General features: G+C 47.0%; 1 protein-coding gene across 1 annotated transcript; it reads left to right on the top strand.

Moving 5' to 3' along the window:
* The first annotated feature begins 336 nt into the window (after positions 1-336).
* On the top strand, positions 337-9,611 carry LOC119464131 (ras-related and estrogen-regulated growth inhibitor-like protein). Its single transcript, XM_037724967.2, has 3 exons — positions 337-762; positions 6,797-6,930; positions 7,706-9,611. The coding sequence occupies exons 1-3, from the start codon at positions 666-668 to the stop codon at positions 8,138-8,140; spliced, it is 666 nt and encodes a 221-aa protein (XP_037580895.1). The 5' UTR covers positions 337-665; the 3' UTR covers positions 8,141-9,611.
* Positions 9,612-19,779: the final 10,168 nt, after the last annotated feature.

Here is a 19,779-nt window from a genome sequence, read left to right as displayed (position 1 = left end):
AGTCGGAGACATGCGCGGGCAGCGAATAGGGAGAACGAGAGGGGCGAGGGAGGACGCAAGGCGCCGTCGTCGACAGCTTCACGTGCGCCATCTGTCTTCGAAGGAGCCGAAGTAAGGAAATAAAAAGCTAAAGCGCGCGCGGGCCACGGAGGCAAAGCGCAATCACTACGCACAAAGGCGAGCTCTGGAGCCCGAACGCCGCGAGGAGATGCGAAGAGCCCAGACGAAGAGCGACGGAGCAGACAAGAAATCTGAAAACGAAACGACGCGCGCGCTCATTGAGCGGCGCACGTGTGGCGCGGCGGCGCGCTCCCATTGGCCAAGATCGAAAGCCACGTGACCGAGCGACCCGCCATAAAACGGGCGCTGGCCCGCTGTGAAGGGTTCATCGAGAGAACGGACGCGGCCGAGGAAGACGCGAGCTGCTTTCGGTTTAGTTTTCCCCGTACACGGGCGACCGTCGGCATCGTTAGTTCCTGTTTCTGGTGACTCTGGTGTTTGTTGGACCGTTTGCGGTTTGCCCGCTGCTTCATTCGCTGGATCGACGTTGCTCGGCATCCTTGTCGGCGGGACACGTTTGTGCGCGTTGCACTTTGGACATCCCCGCGGATCATCCCACGCCACGTGCTTCTGCGACGACGATCAAGCCGGAACGTCTGTCATCCATGCCTCTGGCAACAGCCGTGGCAATGACCCGCAAGAGCAGCGGACTGTCTCCGATCCGCGTCATGGTCATGGGAAGCCGCAGCGTGGGGAAATCAGGTCAGTGAAGCTGCTCGCTCTTTTCGTTGATTCAGACGGAGGTTTTTGAACGTAAAACTGTCGCGGCATTGTTTTTTTAGAGTGTGCAGCAGTTTAAAGCTTAATGTCTAAGAGTAAAGTGGCCCGGTGGAGCCGTTGTGAGAATATTAAGGGATTAGATCAGTCATCTTCATCGTCGTGCAATCGCGTTAGGTTTATATGCGTGTGGTTAAATGAGGTACGTGATCGATAAAGATCGTCAGCGTTGCTGGGTAGCATATAAACATCCTTAACTGATCGTGATCTGAGCACAACGATATTGCCAAAGTTGCAGCTGTCACAGCTGGTTGAGGGTTCGAGGTCAGCTCAAGTCAGAACGTAACAACTCGCTTCGTCTTGCTTAGTTTCCTTGAATTTGAAGCTTTATTTGACAGTTTTGATCTAGACTCATCGCTGCCATCAGCGGCTGCGTATAAACCACAAGTTTTCATATGCAATCTAGTTTATTATGGACAAAGAGAGGCAGTAAGATTCCTTAATGTACAGGTCAGCAAGCAGTATGATTGGGCGCATGATTATGTGCACTCGATTGCTTTTCGAGTCCTTGGTTGCTTTTCTATGGACACTGCAATTTCTAGACTGTAACTACTTATACATAATCTATTAAAAATGATAGCAGTGAAGGCCATGGTCAGCGCACAAGCCGACTTTAAGTACTCACAGGTCTCCAATTATCATGTGAACTTTCAGAATTCCTATAACCCTAAACGGTGTCTTTGGTTTTATACTCTGCATATATGTAATGTGTTTTGCGTACTAGTGCACTGCATTACTGCTAAGTACAAACAAAAACACTACGAAGATAGGAAGTTAAAGAAGATAACCATGAAGCATCTGATTGGCTATCCTTTCACAGCGCATGGGAGAGACAGGAACAGAAAGGTGGGAGAGAGACAGAAAGAGGTTTCCTGAACATATAACGCAGAATGGAAGCCTCACGTGGTCAAAAACACCGACACAGGCCTGCTGGAGTTTTGAAGGAAAAAAAAAAGCGTAACGGCGTGCACCAGGGGGTGCAGCCCAAGAACAGCATGTAAACAGCAGCAGCGTTAAAAGTTCCAGACTGCCAGACGTTCTCTTTAAAAAAGCTTTGAGGCCGAGCCCAGACGGCAGGTGAAGAAAAAGACTTCCATGGGCAGCTGTCGTCCATGTGCTGTGCCAGCTGTTCCAGCTAAGGCGCGTGGCAAGGCGCGTGTCGCCCGTACCAGAAGACGCCATGACCCCCGGGCAGACGGTCTTGAAAAATGCCGAACGCCACCTGGTGATCGCTGTCGATAAGAGAGAGGGATGGCATGGGGGGGTACAGTGCTTCGTGTTTGGGAACTCCGCTGCTTCTTCATCTTCTACTTCTTCCGCCCCACATCTCCTCTCTTGCGTATTTGTTGGGCTCCTAGAGCGGCCGTTAAAAAGCGAAAAGGAAAAGAGACGCACCGGCTGTTTTTCCGCCACCGTGCCCCCTCCCCCTGCCCTCCAGGGGGCGCTCAAATGGAGAGAAGAGGAGAGGTGGCAGCGCATGGCCGACTGATTGTTTGGTTCCCCTAACGTGTGGGAGGGGGTTAGGTGGATTAGAGGGAGAGTAGGAACCTACACGCGAGCGGCGGTGCTGGGGCGGCGAAACTGGGGTTTCTTCTGCCATGCCCCCGTGGCGGTCGCTGCGCCTAGCAGTTCGTGGCCGCCCTGTTTTCGCAGCTCTGTTGCTTTCTTTTTTCGCTCCCGCTGCGGCCTCCGGCTCTCCACCGCTCCAAGGTGTTTGTTTCGTTTCGGCGGCTGCCGACTGGGCGTTTAAAGAGCGTGCCCCCCCCTGGTGACTCCCTCTCGTACCCTCTTCCCAGCACACGCGCTAACTCGCAGGTACCTTAAACCTCACCGTCTATTACGATGCTGCGGATGCTTTCACGAAGCTCTCTCTCTCTTTCTCTCCGCCCCCGGTCTACATTCTCCAGACGCTCTTGTTTGGCCGTCCCGGCACGTGTTTGCAAGCAAGAGGTTTGCCGCAGACGAACTAGCTCGTGCTTTTTCGCACGCTGCGTGGCCAATTTCCGACCGGCTCCCTTGTCTACCTTATCCCTTCTGTTTGTGCTTCTTTCCTGTGTTTTCTTTTTTTCTCTTTGTGCTCAGTCCTGCTAAATAAAAAAAAAAAGACGTAGAAAAAGAAAGAACCACGTCACCTAGTGAAAGTGCTCGCTCGCCGAGCTCGCATCTGACCATTGCGGATGAAATGTGCAGCGGTTGTCCTTCGAACGCGGGTCATTGTGTGCGCGAATCGCGGTGTCATGCGAATCGAATCTCACTTGCCGGCGACCAGCGGAGCGTGGCGCGAAAATCGGGCGCATTCTTCGTCTTGGATCCGCGAGGAAAGCAGCGGGCGAACATCACTGTGCGGCCGCGATCGCTAGGCGAGATCCAAAATTGACGATGTAGTTTATCTGTTCTTTTGGATTCGAAGCCGTTCTTTTTTTTTCACGAATCTCTCCAATCAAACACCGCAGACGGCTCTTGGAATTTCGAGAGCTAGCTTTCTCCGTGTCTTCAAAAACAAATATTCAGTTGGAGCCTGTGAGGTAACTAAATAAATAAGTTCATGTTGGACACTGTACTAGCTTACCCTATCTCCGACAAAAGATGGCGTCATCCGAGCTTTTGTTTTTTTCACCCGAAATATTGCTCTGCATATAACCAACGCATTGCACACTTTAAAGACACAGAAGCGTCTACCCTACAAGGAAGGATTCAGAGGCGTGCGTAGAGAGGAACTGTTTCTCATGAGCTGATAACATTGGTTAATTTTGAAAGTAGGACTACTCCTCGGTCTTTTAGAATTAACTTTTCTGCCAATGGCTGAAACAGTGTTCATGTTCTGCTATTTCATGTTGGCCTTCTCATTCAGCGTGAGCAGGCAAACATGAAAGCGTTGCGGACTTTCGCCTTGGCATCAAACATGCATCAAACACAAGAAAAGGCACTTGGCACCTCTTCGAATCGCTCATGTTGTGCGAATGCAAAACGCTCGGCAGGCTGACCAGTTGACGGTCTCACGCGCGCCACCCAGGGTGCTGCCGTTGGTCAAGATATATACGGCGGCGATAACCTGGGGCTGCTCTGCCCACAAAACCGTCTGAGAGGACCGGCCAAGAAAAGGGCGGCTTTCCGGAAATTACAGAGCCGCGGGAGATGGACCGCTTTTCGCAACCGCACGTCAAGTGCTCGCGCTTTGACGGGCGGCAACATGTTGTGATAACAGGCTGAAGATCCCGGCAATTCGCCGAACTACGGCTGTTGCTGACAAAGTGAGGCGTGCTCTCGCTGTTTCGTGCCCGTATAGGCATCCACTGTGAAGAATACTTGAAGCCGTGAGGAACAGCACGAAAATTAGCGGCAGCAATTTGAGAGGTCCAATACGTTGTAAGGCATACTAGTTTGACGTTGACGAAGGGTAATAGCGAAAGGAAAGTGTTCACTGGTGAGTTTTTTAGCATCGTTGTACAGTATTCTACTTGGTTCAACGTGAAAGAAAAATAGAAGGAGCAGTACTAGAAGATAAACTTGGGCGAGTTGCCGGGAATCCATGTTTAGGAAAATAATAGCGCAAGATAGACAAGGAGGCAGGCAAAGGAGAACACGACACTGGCGCTGACTGACAACTGAATTTTATTTCGAGAGATATTCGCATTTAGAAACCCTTAATTTTCTGAATTTTCCAAGGAAAATGGTATTTTCCTACACATAGAAGGAACGGAGCCAGAGAAGTACCAACTACAAACACTTTATAAGACACAGTTCGCTAGCGCGTTTCCAGACGCATGCGCATTGGGCTTAGCATGGCGTTGGGCGCATAAGCCCGAGACGACAGTTCAATAGCCGACCGTCCTATGAATCAGGGGCTTCTCTCCAAACCCCCTGTTGTCTCCGTAAATGTCTTCAGAAGGACACCGGAAGGTCGTACACGCTTGAATGCTCCTACAAGAACAATCAGCCTACAAAACGTCCTAAACTCTATCATGCGAACCCGCGAGGAGTGTTCAAGGACGTTGCTCAGCCTCGCCGGTTGTCGTGTTCTACGCAAAGCCGTCAACTCCTGTCGCGGTTTACAAGTTTACACAGCCGAATCCCCCAGCGCAGCCTCTTCAGCCTAGCACACAACTGTCGGCGGCGGCTTTTGACCTTGGGGTAGACGGCATCGCCTTTCATACGAGCGAATTAAATGATCCATCACGGATGAGGATCCGGCCACGGCTGTCTTCGCCACTCCCATGCGAACTTTTCCCGAGTGATTGGAGGGCCGGCAGGAGACGCGATACCCTGAGCGCCGTGGCATGGAAGCCGTCATCAGGTCGGCGTTTTGCGGTGCCCAAAGCATAGCGCTTGTCTCAGGCTTACAAAGTATGGGGCAGTGGCCTGCGCTTCGTGAGGATCTAGGTGGAAGTTGAGGTGGGGCGGAGCCGGCGGTTTAGCAAGAGCTGCTACCTGGTGGAGAACGGACGCAGCGGTTCGCTTCTTGCTCAAGGCCACGAAGTTCTTACGAAGTCACCAGGGGAGAAATCTGGCGCTACATTTGTTCAACTACCGTGGGAACCGTTGCCAGCACATGAATTTTCGTAGAATCTAGCATGCATTTTTTATAAGGCATGTTGCAAGTTCAGTTAGCGTTCTTTGTGTTCAAATATGTTGCGTGCTGCTCTCGCAATGCTTCTTTATAGCCGTCAGATGTTTGAAGTTCACTCTGACGTCATTATATGCGGTGATTTTAATGAACAAATTATTCCTAATCTACAGTCAAATACGTTTCACTGAACCTGGAAGACAAGTTAGAGGTCGCATTCGCCATGGACACGTCCTTTTGGAGCACCTAAAAAATTTTGCGTCAAATGTCCTGAAGGAATTTTAGTGGTAGAATTCAGAGGGAAAACGACGCTCACCATTGCCGCAAAGCAAATTCTCGTTGAAAAGCAAGATTGCTTGTATAGAAGGTCATTCGGAGCCAGAAGGTCTAAGTTGAGGCGATAACAGGGTGTTGCTCATCATTGGAATCACGGCTGAACCAGCCATACCGGAAGTGCGTGCGGAAACTAGCGGCAAATTTTCCCCTGGTGTTATGAATACAAAACTCGATGGCCAAGTCTCTGTCTTTTCCTGGGTTGGCAGCGACAGTAAGCGGCGTTGGCTGCCTCTCCTTGTGGAGCTGCTAGACAAGGAAGAAGCTTCAGCGTATCCCGCTGCGATCTACGCGATATTCGGTCGCCCGAAGCCCTCCTGGTCCACAGCAGGACACGCTTACTGCGTGCTGCGCTAATTCGCTGCGCCGTTGCCAGGCCCACGAGGCTGCCGAAACCCGATACGCGGAACCTACCCGCTTTGACGCTTCACTGCTTTTACCGCTGCTGGTTCTTCGTTTGCCTCGACTCTTTGGCCTTCGCAAAACATCTCTGAATACTTCGCAGGGTGCACCTTTTGGCTTCTTGTTTAAAGCCGTCGGTTTCGGTGAGATCCGTGCCGAGTCCACCGAGCGTACATATCGGGCAATCGCATAGGCTGACTCGTACCTCAGAGAAAGCTCGTCTTTCCAGCTCGCTGACCTCTTCGGTTTCGCCGCTTGCTTCCCGTGCGTTTTCTTTAAAGGTTGTCTTGATGTTCGCACTTATGATACTAAGCTACTGCTGCCAGTTCAGGTTGATTCCATATCAATTTCCATTGTACCGTTGTGCGCGAGTCTACGTATTTCAACACTACAAGCACTAAGACCCTTTCCAGCAATCTGTAGTTTTCTTTGTCTTGCGTAGTCTGAATAGATATTGTACCGGCGAATTTCATAATCTCGTTTCCTTTTTCGTACCCGCGGGGTGTTTGAAATGGCATGAAATAGAATAAAATAGAAATATTGAATAATAACATTTGATCTCGGTATTTACTTCAATCACATTGTTGTTACAAGATGTTATGTTATGTTGGAAAAGAACGCCATGTCTCATGAGTATGCTCTCTTTTCTTCTCGTTACAGCCGTCACAGTGCGATTCCTCACGCGGCGGTTCATCAGCGAGTACAGCTCGATGAAGGACCTGCTCTATAGGCATACGGTTCTCGTGGACAACCGGACGTGTGAATTGGAGATCCTGGATACATCGAGATATCAGGTAGGCAATTGTATACCTTTGTTTTTATAAAATTTGTGCTTGGAAACACGGCCTATATGGGCGCCCAACACCGAGACTGAGTTTTAACAGATCTGCACTGCAAGTGAAGCCATAACCAGGAAAAGGTCGCAATATTTTCAAGGGGCATCTACATGGCGCCGACAGGTTTTGCAGTTGTACCAATATTCGCTTTGATGGAGCCTTTCGAAAGCCTAGAATGAAGGGAGTAAGCATAAACTGCCGCACTGAGTGCTAAAATCTTTCTCCATACTTACCTCGTGTTCTCTAGTTTTACAGTATGCACTAAGTAATAACAGTGTCACCTGTAGTGGTATAAGTGCTACGCGGTCTTATCAAATGGAAAGAGATCATCTACTATAGCAGATTCACAAGTCTGCAGCATCCGCTGGATTGCACGATCAGGTGCACACTACTTGCAATGACTGTTTGTAGAGTGATGTAAGATAATGCACATAATTTAATAATCAACATTACAGTTATTCAATTTAGAGTACATGTAATGATAGCGTAATTGAAACGCATACGTATTCAATCAATATCCATTCGTCATAATCACTGTCTATAGTACTAGTTTTGAGAAATACGTCTAAGGTCTCTTGCAAAATGCATTGATGTTCTAGTTAACGCGTATCTGAACTTCATTTTACAGTTAGCACCTAGCTATCACTCTATACGACGCCAAATTGGGCGCGAGTGTGGTAAGTGATGACGGACATCTCAACTGACGTTTCTGTATTTCTTGTGTCTTCCATAGGAGAACAAATTTCCCGAGGACAAGATGGGCTGGGCCGACGCCCTGGTCGTTGTCTACAGCATCGAGGACCGGTGGAGCTTCGAAGAGGCCACCCTGTGCCTTCAGAAGGTCCAGCAGCTCTGTCCGTGCCTGCCAACCATCCTCGTGGCCAACAAGCGAGACCTGTCGCACGTCCGCCAGGTCGACGTGGACGACGGCCGGCAGCTGTCCCTGCAGCTCCACTGCCAGTTCTACGAGGTGTCGGCGGCGGACAGCTACGCCGGCGTTAGCATGGCCTTCCAGAGCATCCTGCGCGAGGTCCTGGCCACCAAGATCCTCCGATCGCTGACCCCCGTGCGCCGGCGACTCACCGTCGTCACGGTCTCCAAGATGCTGGGCGCCGTGTTCGGCAAGAACGGCAAGCGCCATAAGAAGAGGCCGTCCCTGTCCTTGTAAGGACAAGCAGTGCGAGAGACTACGGACTCGTTTAGTGTACAGAACAATGCGGACGCATCGAAGGATGTGAAAAGGACGCTGCCAAGGAGTGCTTTGTGATCGGACACTTTCTTTTTTTTGGTTGTTGTAGTGTCCTTTTTCTGCCATGGTAATGGGAACAGTCGAATTTGATTAGCGCAGCCTGAGCGCGCGCCGCCGTCGGGTCGCGCTTTTCTCAAGAATGTGCAGCTTGTGTCGAAAGTACCTGGTCCATAACAAGCTTTATTGAATAGATGTAGGCAGAACACGCAGGCGCTGTCTTCAAGAGCCATGTATTCCTATACAGAGCGTAGGGGTCTGCCTTCTTCAACCTTCATATCAGATGGAGCGTCAAAAGCGCGACGGGGTGTGAGATAACGCACACGTATGTGAGACTTCGCTTGAGCTGGCGGATGGTTTAGCTGCTGAGATATAGCTGCAATATTTGGTCACACATTATAAGTCAACAATCTGGTTTTTCGTGAAGATTACAGCTTCCATACTTAATTTTCGCCATACTTAAATTCCCTTCGAAACAAAGTGTGCGAAGTGCATTCCTGTCTTCTCTTGCACTTTGAATTTCACGCCTGCCTTATTTTTTTTTCTGGAGGATGAAGCAATCGGTAGTAATAACAGTTTGTTCTTGTCTCTTCATGTGTAAATACGTTGATTGTGAATAATGTTCGTAAGCGTACAATTCTTGTGATGGTAAGAGACACGAGCGAACTTAAAGTGGCTGACTTATTGACACCACAATGTACTATATCGCTCGTCGCAAAGGATATTCATGGACAATAGGTTCTCCGCATAAAAACGCATGTAAGTTTTTTTTCCTGGCTTTGCACGGCAAAAAATTTCTAGTCGCTCTAAGTTGTCGATCTTGAACAGAAACTACCAATTCTTGTAGAAAATGCTGGGAGCCGTTTGCACAGCAATATGCTCAACGGTAACCGCGGCATAGGTATAATCGATAACGACTCAGCGTGCCAAGAATAGCAGTGCTCAATTTGTCACTGCCAGACTGTGATATACGTCAAGTTTGAAATAACGTTTTGTTGTCTCGTGTATTTCTTTGCGTGTGAAAGTGTGTTAAAGTCTGTGTGTACTGCGCTATAATGCTGCCTTGAAGACTATAGTGTGCATAATGGCCTGCCATTATTTGCAAGTCGCAGCGAAATGTGAGAAGGGAACAATGCTAAAAGACCTCTCATTTTGCACACGTTGTTCATTTCATTATGTCTGACTGTTATAGGCACATAAATTATGAATCTCATGTCATGTATATTATTTATGAACTGGATATGCCATCGGCATGTTCTTCGTGAACAGACGTCGCATTGTCACTGATATTCACGTGTGTGTGCCGAGCTCATTTCGATGCTCAAAGTTCCTGTCGTCGTTGTCGCCTTGATATACTTACTCGTGACGCCGAAAATAAAACGTCAATGTAATTCTCTTTAAGAGTGCCTCTTGTTTTCCTTCAGTAGCGCTTGAAAAGCGCGGTTGTTCTCTGTAAGCTCAACTTACGTCGTTGAAGATAGCTTTTTCAGAGAACAGATGCCGCAGAATGTGCCAGCATACAACTATGCTAGGATTAGCCCCAAAATAACGTAAAATTGACTCCTTGTTCACGCCTACATTGCATTTCCTGAAAGGAGCAACATCAGGCTAGCCTACGGTCTCTGCATGCAATCAGTTTTGTGAGATAAATTTTCTTTTCCTTCTGCCTCAATAGCTAATTGAAGGAATGGGGTTTAGGTAATAGTTAACACTTGTACGACGCAGTTAACGTGTTTAGAATGGAAAAGGCTGTGCAAGAACCAGGCCAACCAAAGAGCAATAACTTGCATGGAGAACACTGCGATTGAAAAGGTTTGACGAGAACGCTGATTTGGAAACACAAATCTCGGCGAAGTCGACTAAGATCCGCAAATGTTTCAGGCGCGTGGGCAATGAACTCACAGTGCAGGTAAGGTCACCTTGCAAACAAAAGCGCGTGCACAAATTGTTGCCGAACAGGTGAGATACGTATTTTGGGGCTCCAATCTTCATTTATAAAGATGTCCACAGTGCCTTGAAAGGCATTCTAGCAAGATGTACCACGAATAAAACTGGTGCATTCAAAAGATGATAGCCTAAGAGCATTACGATGATCACTTGCATACTTAAATTACATCTTCTTCAGGTGCTCGAACACTCTTTGTAAAGGGCGTAGGTATATGCTATTAAAGAAAAGTGCCTCTCAGCGTGTATGAGTTTTGGTCACTTTCACAGTGCCACCTGACATCGAATAATTTAGTGAGCTGAAGATGTAGATAGGCTACGTAGGAGTAGAGGCCGTGGACCGGCCGGTTGCCTCTCTTGGTTGTCTAATTTCTACCTGGAAACTTTTATTAGTCAGTGCGCCCGGAATAAAATAGAACAGCGGGCCCGTTACAACAGTATAACGTCATGAAGTGGTGCTATCGAGTAAGGTGAGCGAAAAAAAAAAAAAGCAGTTATGCGAGAATGCGTGGATTTTACCCAAATGCAACGGTTTACACACCATGGCTTTTCTCGTATCTAAAACTTAATGTGTTTTTTTGTGTGTGTTAGTACATTCGTCAGACTTATCTACTTTCTCAGTCATAGAGACACTCAGAGGACGAAATTTAAAAAACTTCAAATGGAAAGCTCACCGCGTATGGTATCGTGTATGCCCATTGCTGCGTACTGCTCAGTTGTCTACTTAAAGCAGTTGATGCACAAAGCTAGGTGCGCTGCCATATACTTCAACGGAGATGATGTCTTCTCAAAGAACTGCGCATATACGGGCTGCATGCAGAAGGCACCCCGGACCCGGACGCACGACTCGACTCCTCTTCTCGATGCTTTTGAAAGGAAAGCCGATGCCACATCTGTGTCGGGCGCATGAAGCCCAAGCGCAGCGCGGGCTCCTTCAAAGTGCATTTCTCCAGACTTCAAAGGCTGAAACCGACGCCCCGGGGGCGGACGGAAGGTGCGCGGAGAGAAATACGCGCGAAACATTTCAGCGCAGCCCTGACGCCACGGCTCCTGAAAGAGGCCCCCACGATATACGGTCGGTGGGGCGCCCGTGAACGCCTGGCCGCCGAGGGACACAACCTTGGCTCAGATGCAAATGACCAACGTGCCAGCTAGCGGGCGAGCGAGCGAGGTCGCCTCGCTTGCTCGAAGGGGGGTCGTTGGCCGCATTGCGCGCACATCAGCGGCCTGGGCTGGCGCTTGCTCCAAGTAGGGTCAGCTGCGCTTTGTTATGGCTGCATAGCTGATCCTACCCTCCCCCTCCAAGCTGGTGATATTCTTGTCATGCCGGACTTTTAGACGACTCCAGTCACTATCGCCGGGCCTGTCGGTGCAGTTACTGCCCTTAAATCGCAGTGCTATGTTTGAAGCGAGAACCATATACTGCTATATACTTTCGACAGAGTGACATTGCCGAAAGCCTCAATATATCACAGGAACTGAGTTCATGGTTTGAAAAAGTGCAACAGAAGCATATAGGCTTAATTCAATAACAATCACACGAAGTCAACAGGAAATGAAGCCGAGGAAAGAACGGCGGAAATGAATTTTCTGAAATTTATTTGTCAGAACAAGAATGAGGAGAAATATTGCGATGAGCCGAGAATTCGGGCTTTGAAGGAGAATGAGCAGGACATAGAGGTCAGATATTTAGTTAACAATCACTTGAAGACAATGGACAGTAAACTTAGCAAGGAAATGAACGCAGTAAAGAAAATTTCTTGGGAAAATTTAAACTTTCAGAGTAATTTCATATTTAATGCATAAGACCCTACATCTTACTAAAATTGTTATATCTGTTTGTATACCACTACTATAATAATAAAATACCGTTAATAATTCGATATAATAAGTATACTAAACTATGTAAAGGAACAGCAACAGGCAAATAAATTATATAGTGAGCCACTCTATGTTTCAGCTCACTGCCCTGAGCACAAACATTCTTATAGCTTTAAAGGTAAGAATATTATAGCGATTAAACAAAGCAGCACTATTAAAGTTGCAAAAAAAATTGAGAGTGGAATAGCCAACCAGCGACTGTTTACGTGGCAAGAAGCTTGGTTATTTATAAAAGGCGCGTAAACTAAATACGGATGTGATGGTTAAATCGAACAAGCAATTGACACAGGCCCACACGAACGTATGACGCACGCACACACTCACACACAAACACTCGCGTGACATCAGAGCACCAACTTGCCGAACAACATGTTTTGAAAGCATGAGGGCGTTGCCACACCCTCTCTCTATGACATCACGGATTTCGACAAGGTCTAATCAAATTTACTTACTTTCCAATAAGGAGGAAGCACATTGTGATTCTGAAGCAACCAGGGTCAACCCTAGCAAGTTTTACAAACTTCTACTACGCCCAATTTGCTGAACTCCCACACAATACTCCAAAATCAAGAAGGCCAGGATGACGTACGGGCGCGAAATTCCGGCAACGGAAGCATTGCCTTCGTTTCCTCATTCGCTATCTTTTCCCGCCAATTAAAAAAAAGAATAAGAAAAACAGAGCACTGAATTAACACTCCACATGTCTATACTTGTTATGTGTTGCTTTTTCTATCCCTTGAACGCATTAGCCGGTAGTTAGCTAGCGAAAAGAGCAGGAGGCTGAGCGAGTGTTAATGAAACAGCTATTCTACGATCGTCAACATCGGCGCCATGTGGCAACAGGAATAGATGGCTACGGCAGGAGCAACACCAGGCTAGCAGACTGTGCCTGCAATCAGTTTTGCAAGACAAATAAATTTTCGTTTTCCTTCTGCCTCAATAATAATCTGAAGGGATGGGGTTTAGGTATAATTAACACTTGTTCTACGATTCACTTATGGCGTGTAGAGTAGGAAAAAGTGTGCCAAGAACCAGGACAACCGAAGACCAAGAACTTGGTCTGAATGGAGAACAGGGTGACTGAAAAAATATTTCAAGTGAACGCTCATTTGGAAACACCACTCTCGGCGAGGTCGACTAAGATCGGCTAATGTTTCTCGCTCCTGGGCAGCGTATATATTCAATGAACTCACATTGCAGGTAAGGCCACCTTGCATACAAAAGCCCGTGTAGGAATCGTCGCCGCTCCAGCTGAGACACGTATTTGGGGCTCCAATCTCATCTATGAATATTGGAGCCCGTACGCTGACGTACGAGTGCGAAATTCCGGCAGCATTACTATTGCCTTCATTTCCTCATTGGCTATATTTTCCCGCCAAATTAAAAAAAAAAGACAGGAAGAAAAATAGAGTGCTAAAAGCACACTCCACATGAGTGAACCGATTTCGTGTCGCTTTTTATATTCCTTGAGCGCATTAGTCGGTATAGTTAGCGACCCAAAAGAACAAGAGGCTGTGCGAGTGCTAATGAAGCAGCCATTCTACGATCGTCAACATCGGCGCAATGTGGAAACAGGAGTAGACGGCTGCGCTCCCGAGTCGCTGCGTTCCGTGCCAGACGGTCAATGGGGTGCCTGTTTATCTGGGGGAACCGCTTTCCAAGGAGGGAGGGGAAAGGAATCCGCTCGTGGCCCGGTCGTTGGCGCTGATAAATATTTGGCCCGCTCGGACTATAAGCCTGGGCTCGCTGGGGCGTGCCTGGAAGCGCCCGGCGCGATGATGAACGAGAGAGGCTGTGCCGTGGAGACTGCACCCCCCCTGGCGGCCACTCAGTTCCGGCGAAGGTGAACGCGCCCCCTTTCTTTAACACCGCGGGTAAGAGAAATGCGCGCCCACTCAAGTACAGGAAGTGGAGAACGCCGTCTGTTTGTGCGAGAGCAGCGCTTAAATGTGATGAGCGTGAAAACGGCTCTACTATATATGGGTAAGATGCCGCGCAGGCTGCTAGGTGACGTCACCCTCGGTTCGTGGGAGGATCGGCTGTTTAACTATTGGCGCCTTGCTCTGGTGGTAAGCGGCATTTCAGTTTCACATACCCTGTAAGAGCGATTGTACATCGTGTTCCACTGTAAAAGGTATCACGTGATTGTAGAACACTTTGGAATTTTTTAATGCAAGTTTTTGGTGAACCTCACGCGCTTTGAGTGTTCTATCTATCTATCTATCTATCTATCTATCTATCTATCTATCTATCTATCTATCTATCTATCTATCTATCTATCTATCTATCTATCTATCTATCTATCTATCTATCTATCTATCTATCTATCTATCTATCTATCTATCTATCTATCTATCTATCTATCTATCTATCTATCTATCTACCTCCTACGTCGTGATGCCGTCTTGGTCGTCATTGAGTTGTATCAGAATACGTATGGAGGGGGGGCATGACATACATGCATTCATATCATGAATGACATATCATGACATCAATGCCATGACATGTTTGTCATGACGTCAATGATTTGAATGACATAATGTTGTCGTGGTCGTTCATTTAACTCTTATATCAGGATGTGAATGAAATGCATGCATGACCACACATGTATGACACGACATGCACGACTAAGCATGCTTGCGCATCTCATGTCATGACATGCACGACAAACACGACAAAGCATGCTTGCGCATCTCATGTCATGACATCAATGATATCACATGGTTTTCATGGCACGTATGTCATGACATAAATGATATGAATGATATGAGGCCGTCGTGATCGTTTTCTTAACTGTATCTGGATGTGAATGACATCACGAGCGTGTATGACCTGACATGAAGGATAGCACTCGTTCCTTTGGCAAGTTTGGAATCACCCAGGCGTGCAGAATATGTGGGAATCGTTGACAGCGCTAATATCTTTCTGTGCACCAGGGCACTCCATTCACATAGCTTTGATGGGAACTTCAAGATAGAGTACCAACAGAGGGAGAGCTCCTCAATGGAGTATTCGACTCAACAGTGGACCGCACTATAGACATAGTTCTGCAAGATAAGCGCAACTGACACAGTATTACTCGCAGTACTAGTAGTATAAACTGTATATTGTTCGATATGAGGTTTAGGGAGGAGGGGAGTGGGAGGGCACCTCCTCTCCTTCCTCAGGCGGCGGCCAGGCCTTGCGCTTTGGCGGCGTCTTTGGCCGTCACACAAAATAGTTTTTTTTTGTTTAGATTCACTCGTGCTCATTATCAGCAAAAGTTCACTCAGCCGTGCCTACTCGTATTCATACTTACCGAAATTCTACTCAGCCGGGCTCACTTGGACCCCAACTCACATCCCTAGGACCCACTGGAGGTCACTCAGACTCGGAATCATGAGTTGATCTGAGTGTGAGTGAGTCGGGATGAGTGGACTCATGAGTGAGTTTGCCAAGCTCTGACTGTGCGTATCCGTAATTCACAACACCCATTTTCTAAACAAATGCAACCGAGAAAGATGGAGCATATGCATTACGGTGTGAATTAAATTCTATAAATGCGGCAGAGAAACCTTTTCTCCATTCTTAACATAATAACACCCGACGCTTGTTTTACTGCCGTTAAAACATTATTAAAATCCTTGCGCAGTTGTATTGATGCTAAGCTGTTGTCGACGCCCTTTTATGATGTGCGCCCGCAGTGCAATTTACAGAACATGCATGAAACTGAACCTTCCGCATTTCTTGAATCAATCTTTCACAAGCTTGTTACATATGATGCAAAACTGTTTGTAAAGAGCCCATACGTGGAACAACCTTGTCACACTATTTCTTTGGTGAAAAAATGTCGTAATGCGTTGGACTGTTTTTTTTTTTTTACAAGTGCACGCATTCATACTCTGGACCCTAATTTGGAACTCCTTACATACCTTACCTGGCACTACGTAACTGCACTCTTCTAGCCCCTCTATGGCACATAGTAGCATTTTAAAATGCGTACACCTTCATGATCGCAACGGCCAGCAATGGCACTTTCTGACTTTAGCGGGCGCCGTGAAACGATCGCGCACCTTCTTTGCGAGCGCCCTCGTTTGAACCCGCAAAGCCCAGCCGCTGTCAGCCATGCTAGAACAAAAGCACAAGAGCACACTCACGGAAAATTTTTGGCAGCTGGTCAACAAAAAGACCAGCCGGAGCCGCTGTAAAGGTGCTGTTCCGTTATTTATGAGATACCGTACTGTGTGACAAGTTGGACCGTGCACTGCGCGACGTACAATGTATTAGTGGAACGTTGACACTGTAAATGACTGTATAACAACTTCGTAGACTGCGTGGCAGAGGCAGTTCTGTATTGTTCCTTTTTTATTCTTTTTCTCTCATCTTTTACTCCTATTTACCCCTTCACCGGTACAGTGTAGCCAAGCGGAGATATACTCTGGTTAACGATCCCTGTCCTTGCTTTGCCTTTATCTGTCTCTGTCTCTCTTGATATGGCCTTCTTGAGAGGTTGGTGAGGTCAATTTGTTACTGTGCTTGATTTACCGCTGTCAAAAGGGCGTACTGCCGCTGGGTACTAGGAAAGTGGTATCCGGCATCAATGGTACAGCAAATATTTATATTCATCATACACAAGACCCGTAACAACACAACACCTACCCAGCACATAAAACGCTTTCCCCCAACTCTGGCAGTGAAAGGATTTCACTTTTTTTACACAAGCTACATGGCAAGGAGCAAGACGACTGAAATCATACGTTAATTTACAGTTAGCTCGTGATGTCTGTGTGGATACTTCTGATAAAAGGTTAGCACAGGTGGTGTATTTACCGCCGGTAAAACCTAGTTTACCGAACTCTTCTTTGAAAACTAAGACAGGCGATAGCGTGTCATCATGGAGAGACGGCATGACCTGAAGCTCTCTGACGGCTTCTATGCTACGTCGCAGCGTTATGGAGCTTAGTAAGGGTACTAAGAAAACTGCCGGCATATCTTTCAAAGAATCATTGTCAATGGTCGAGCAAACATTGATTGTGTGAGACCTTTCCAACAAATGCATGTGGAAGAAAATTGTAATATGCAACTCTCCGCCCTTCGCTTGGATAGAGAGAAAAACCTGTATTGCTGTTCGCCAATCGCGGTAAAAAGTACGGCTTCAGCAATTTTAAAAGCGGTGTGTCCATAAAGTGTCTGAATTCAAGGCGTCGACGATTGTTGGCTTTCAAGTAGAGTGCCGTCTGCACTTGGGAGCAGAAAACACGAATACATAAAGAAAATTCTCCGGTGGCGACAAAAATGTAGGTTTCTCTCGTGCCTGAGTGGCGTATTAGCACCGAAGGCGTAGCTTGACAAAGCTTGTTGTACGGCAAGTCAGAAATCGGCTCTTACAGAAACTTGCGTAGCTGAAGGATTGAAGGAAATCCCGATGACTGGCGCTCAACATTTATTATATAGTACTCGCTTTCAAAGCTAGACACAAAAAAAAGCAAATCATAGTTTCGCCGTGAGGACGAATCAATGAATGCTATAGCAACATGTTGGAATGCAACACGAAGTTTAAGACTCGCAGCTGTAGTGGCAGTGTGAATTGAAGTAAACGTAAGCTGACTAAGTAAAAACGAGCTGTTGTGATAGCATTCCTATGTTTGAATTGTGCCATCGGGCGATTTCATTTATGTTTATTAATTAAAGCCAATGTCTTTCTTAGCGACTTTACCACCATTTTTCGGTATCGGGGATGTTTCAAACATCATTACTCGGCCGATCCCGGAAGTAGTGCATAGCCACGCCAATAACATTACAACATTTTGAGGTTTGAGCTCTGCTATCGTTCCGAACATTTAATACTTAAGTCTGAAAAGTTTTGAAATAAAAGGCATGCGCTGTCGGTGCTTTGTTTAATGACATTTGTTTGTGGGCTGACATTCTGAAAATTTGGAGGAATAAATTTGTCAGGAGTGTAAGACCTGGTATGAGCGGTATTCGTGATAGAATGGTGAGACAATATAAACGGCATATACCGCACGTCACATAGCATGGCATGGCATATAGCATACGTATGCCTGAAATATATACAGAACTTCACGCCGACGCCGACGGCAAGAATTCGCTTGGAGCATCCATATAATTGCGATCGAAATAACACCTCGTAATAATGATGACCATAGGATCTCATTTTTCCCGGGGCGGATGACTTAGAGTTTTATTCATTATTTATTAGAGGAACTCTGATGCAAGCATAGAGTTTCTCACTATAACACCTAGAGGTTAAACTGGCGCCACCGTCTATGCGAGTTTCTTAAAGGGCTGCCGTGCCCTCATAGGAATGACGGGATATGTGTCTGCGAGGCTTGTGTTGGCTGGTGTTGTACGAGGCTTCGTCTAAAACGTGGATATGGCTTCACAAATAACGCGTTCTTAAAATAAAATCTACATAAAAGGCTTTCATTCACCCATATTACATCTCTCAATAAAGTTTACTCACATACAATGCAGTATCAAGCGAAGAAAAACAAGAACAGATGACAAGTTGTTCCAAAGCGAGCGAGAATCTTGTCATCTGCCCTCCAACTTTAGCGGTCAGCTGATACATTTTACGGTTCATAGAATTGCGCATCCAATAGTGTGTCCTCAAAAAATAACAAAACATGTTTTTTTGTGTAATAATAAAGCTAAAGTAGTTTTTACATCCTGTTTTATCAGGAAAAGAATCATTGTGACAGACGGAACGGCGCTAGCCGGGCGCGTCTTCAAGGCTATCTGACTCTCCAAGAATGATGCCAATCCGAATCCACAATATACCGGCATTCCCTTGAATACTACGGCGCAGCAGCGCCACATTTCCCTCTAGGTTTTATAGTGTGCAACTATGGATGCAAGCAACCTCCTTGGGCGCTGGTTTCTACAGGTTCGCGTGCTCGACGGCTATGCTGCCTACGCGTGCGTCGTCAGCTGCATGAACCACCGACGCCGTACAAAACGTTTTCGGCGCTCGCCGCTAGGGTACAGCGCATGCGTACTCGGGACATGCAAAAGGCGGATTGTAAATACATAATTCCCAACATAGTACAGCTTCGCTGGTCTTCCATCTCCACCCCAGTGGAAGGGCGGACAGTTTTATTTATTTGTTTTTTGAGTAGGGGACAGATGTGGCGCCGATGCACAAGTCATTTTTTTTTGATGCGATAAACATCGAACAATTACAATTAAGCTTACGTATTAAATGCCACTGTCAACTACACTTAGAGTGCTCAGGCGCTGTTCAGCATGATTGAGCTAAGGCCAAATGTTTTCAGCTAATATACCTATTAGACGTAAAGTAGTCAACATTGCTAAACTGAACAGTGAAAGTGTGGTATGCGCGTGGATCCTCGTTGTGAGATTCCAGCACGCTCAAGGACCGAGCCGGAGTTCAAAGCTTTCCGTATATGGGCTCTGACAAGCACGGCAACTCCGATATTCAGGGCCGGACAGCATCGGTGACCTGTCAGCGCTGCAGCAAACTGTCCGTTGAATGGAACAGAGCAAGATGTGTCCTTCGGCGTTGCCGGCTGGACGCTTGGCAAACAGTAGGAAATGGAGATATTTCCCGAAATATCCCTCATGTACTCGTATGCAAACACACAGAGGCAGGTACGGGAGTTTGTTTATTCCCAAGGGTTCGATGTAGGCATGGAGAACAAACATACTAAGCAATAAATATACTATAGAAAACAAAAACAAATTCAGATCCCTTCCACTACGGTGAAGGTGGAAGC

This window comes from Dermacentor silvarum, chromosome 9 (assembly GCF_013339745.2).
Source record: "Dermacentor silvarum isolate Dsil-2018 chromosome 9, BIME_Dsil_1.4, whole genome shotgun sequence".
Classification (NCBI taxonomy): Eukaryota; Metazoa; Arthropoda; class Arachnida; order Ixodida; family Ixodidae; genus Dermacentor; species Dermacentor silvarum.
This window is presented reverse-complemented; position numbering and strand designations above follow the sequence as displayed.

What these genes read in the sequence shown, in the direction of transcription:
- LOC119464131 (XM_037724967.2), top strand. Translation starts at nt 666, where the DNA reads ATGCCTCTGGCAACAGCCGTGGCAATGACCCGCAAGAGCAGCGGACTG. An exon ending in CCGCAGCGTGGGGAAATCAG is followed by an intron (nt 763 to 6,796) that starts GTCAGTGAAGCT and finishes TTCTCGTTACAG; the next exon opens with CCGTCACAGTGCGATTCCTC. An exon ending in TGGATACATCGAGATATCAG is followed by an intron (nt 6,931 to 7,705) that starts GTAGGCAATTGT and finishes TGTCTTCCATAG; the next exon opens with GAGAACAAATTTCCCGAGGA.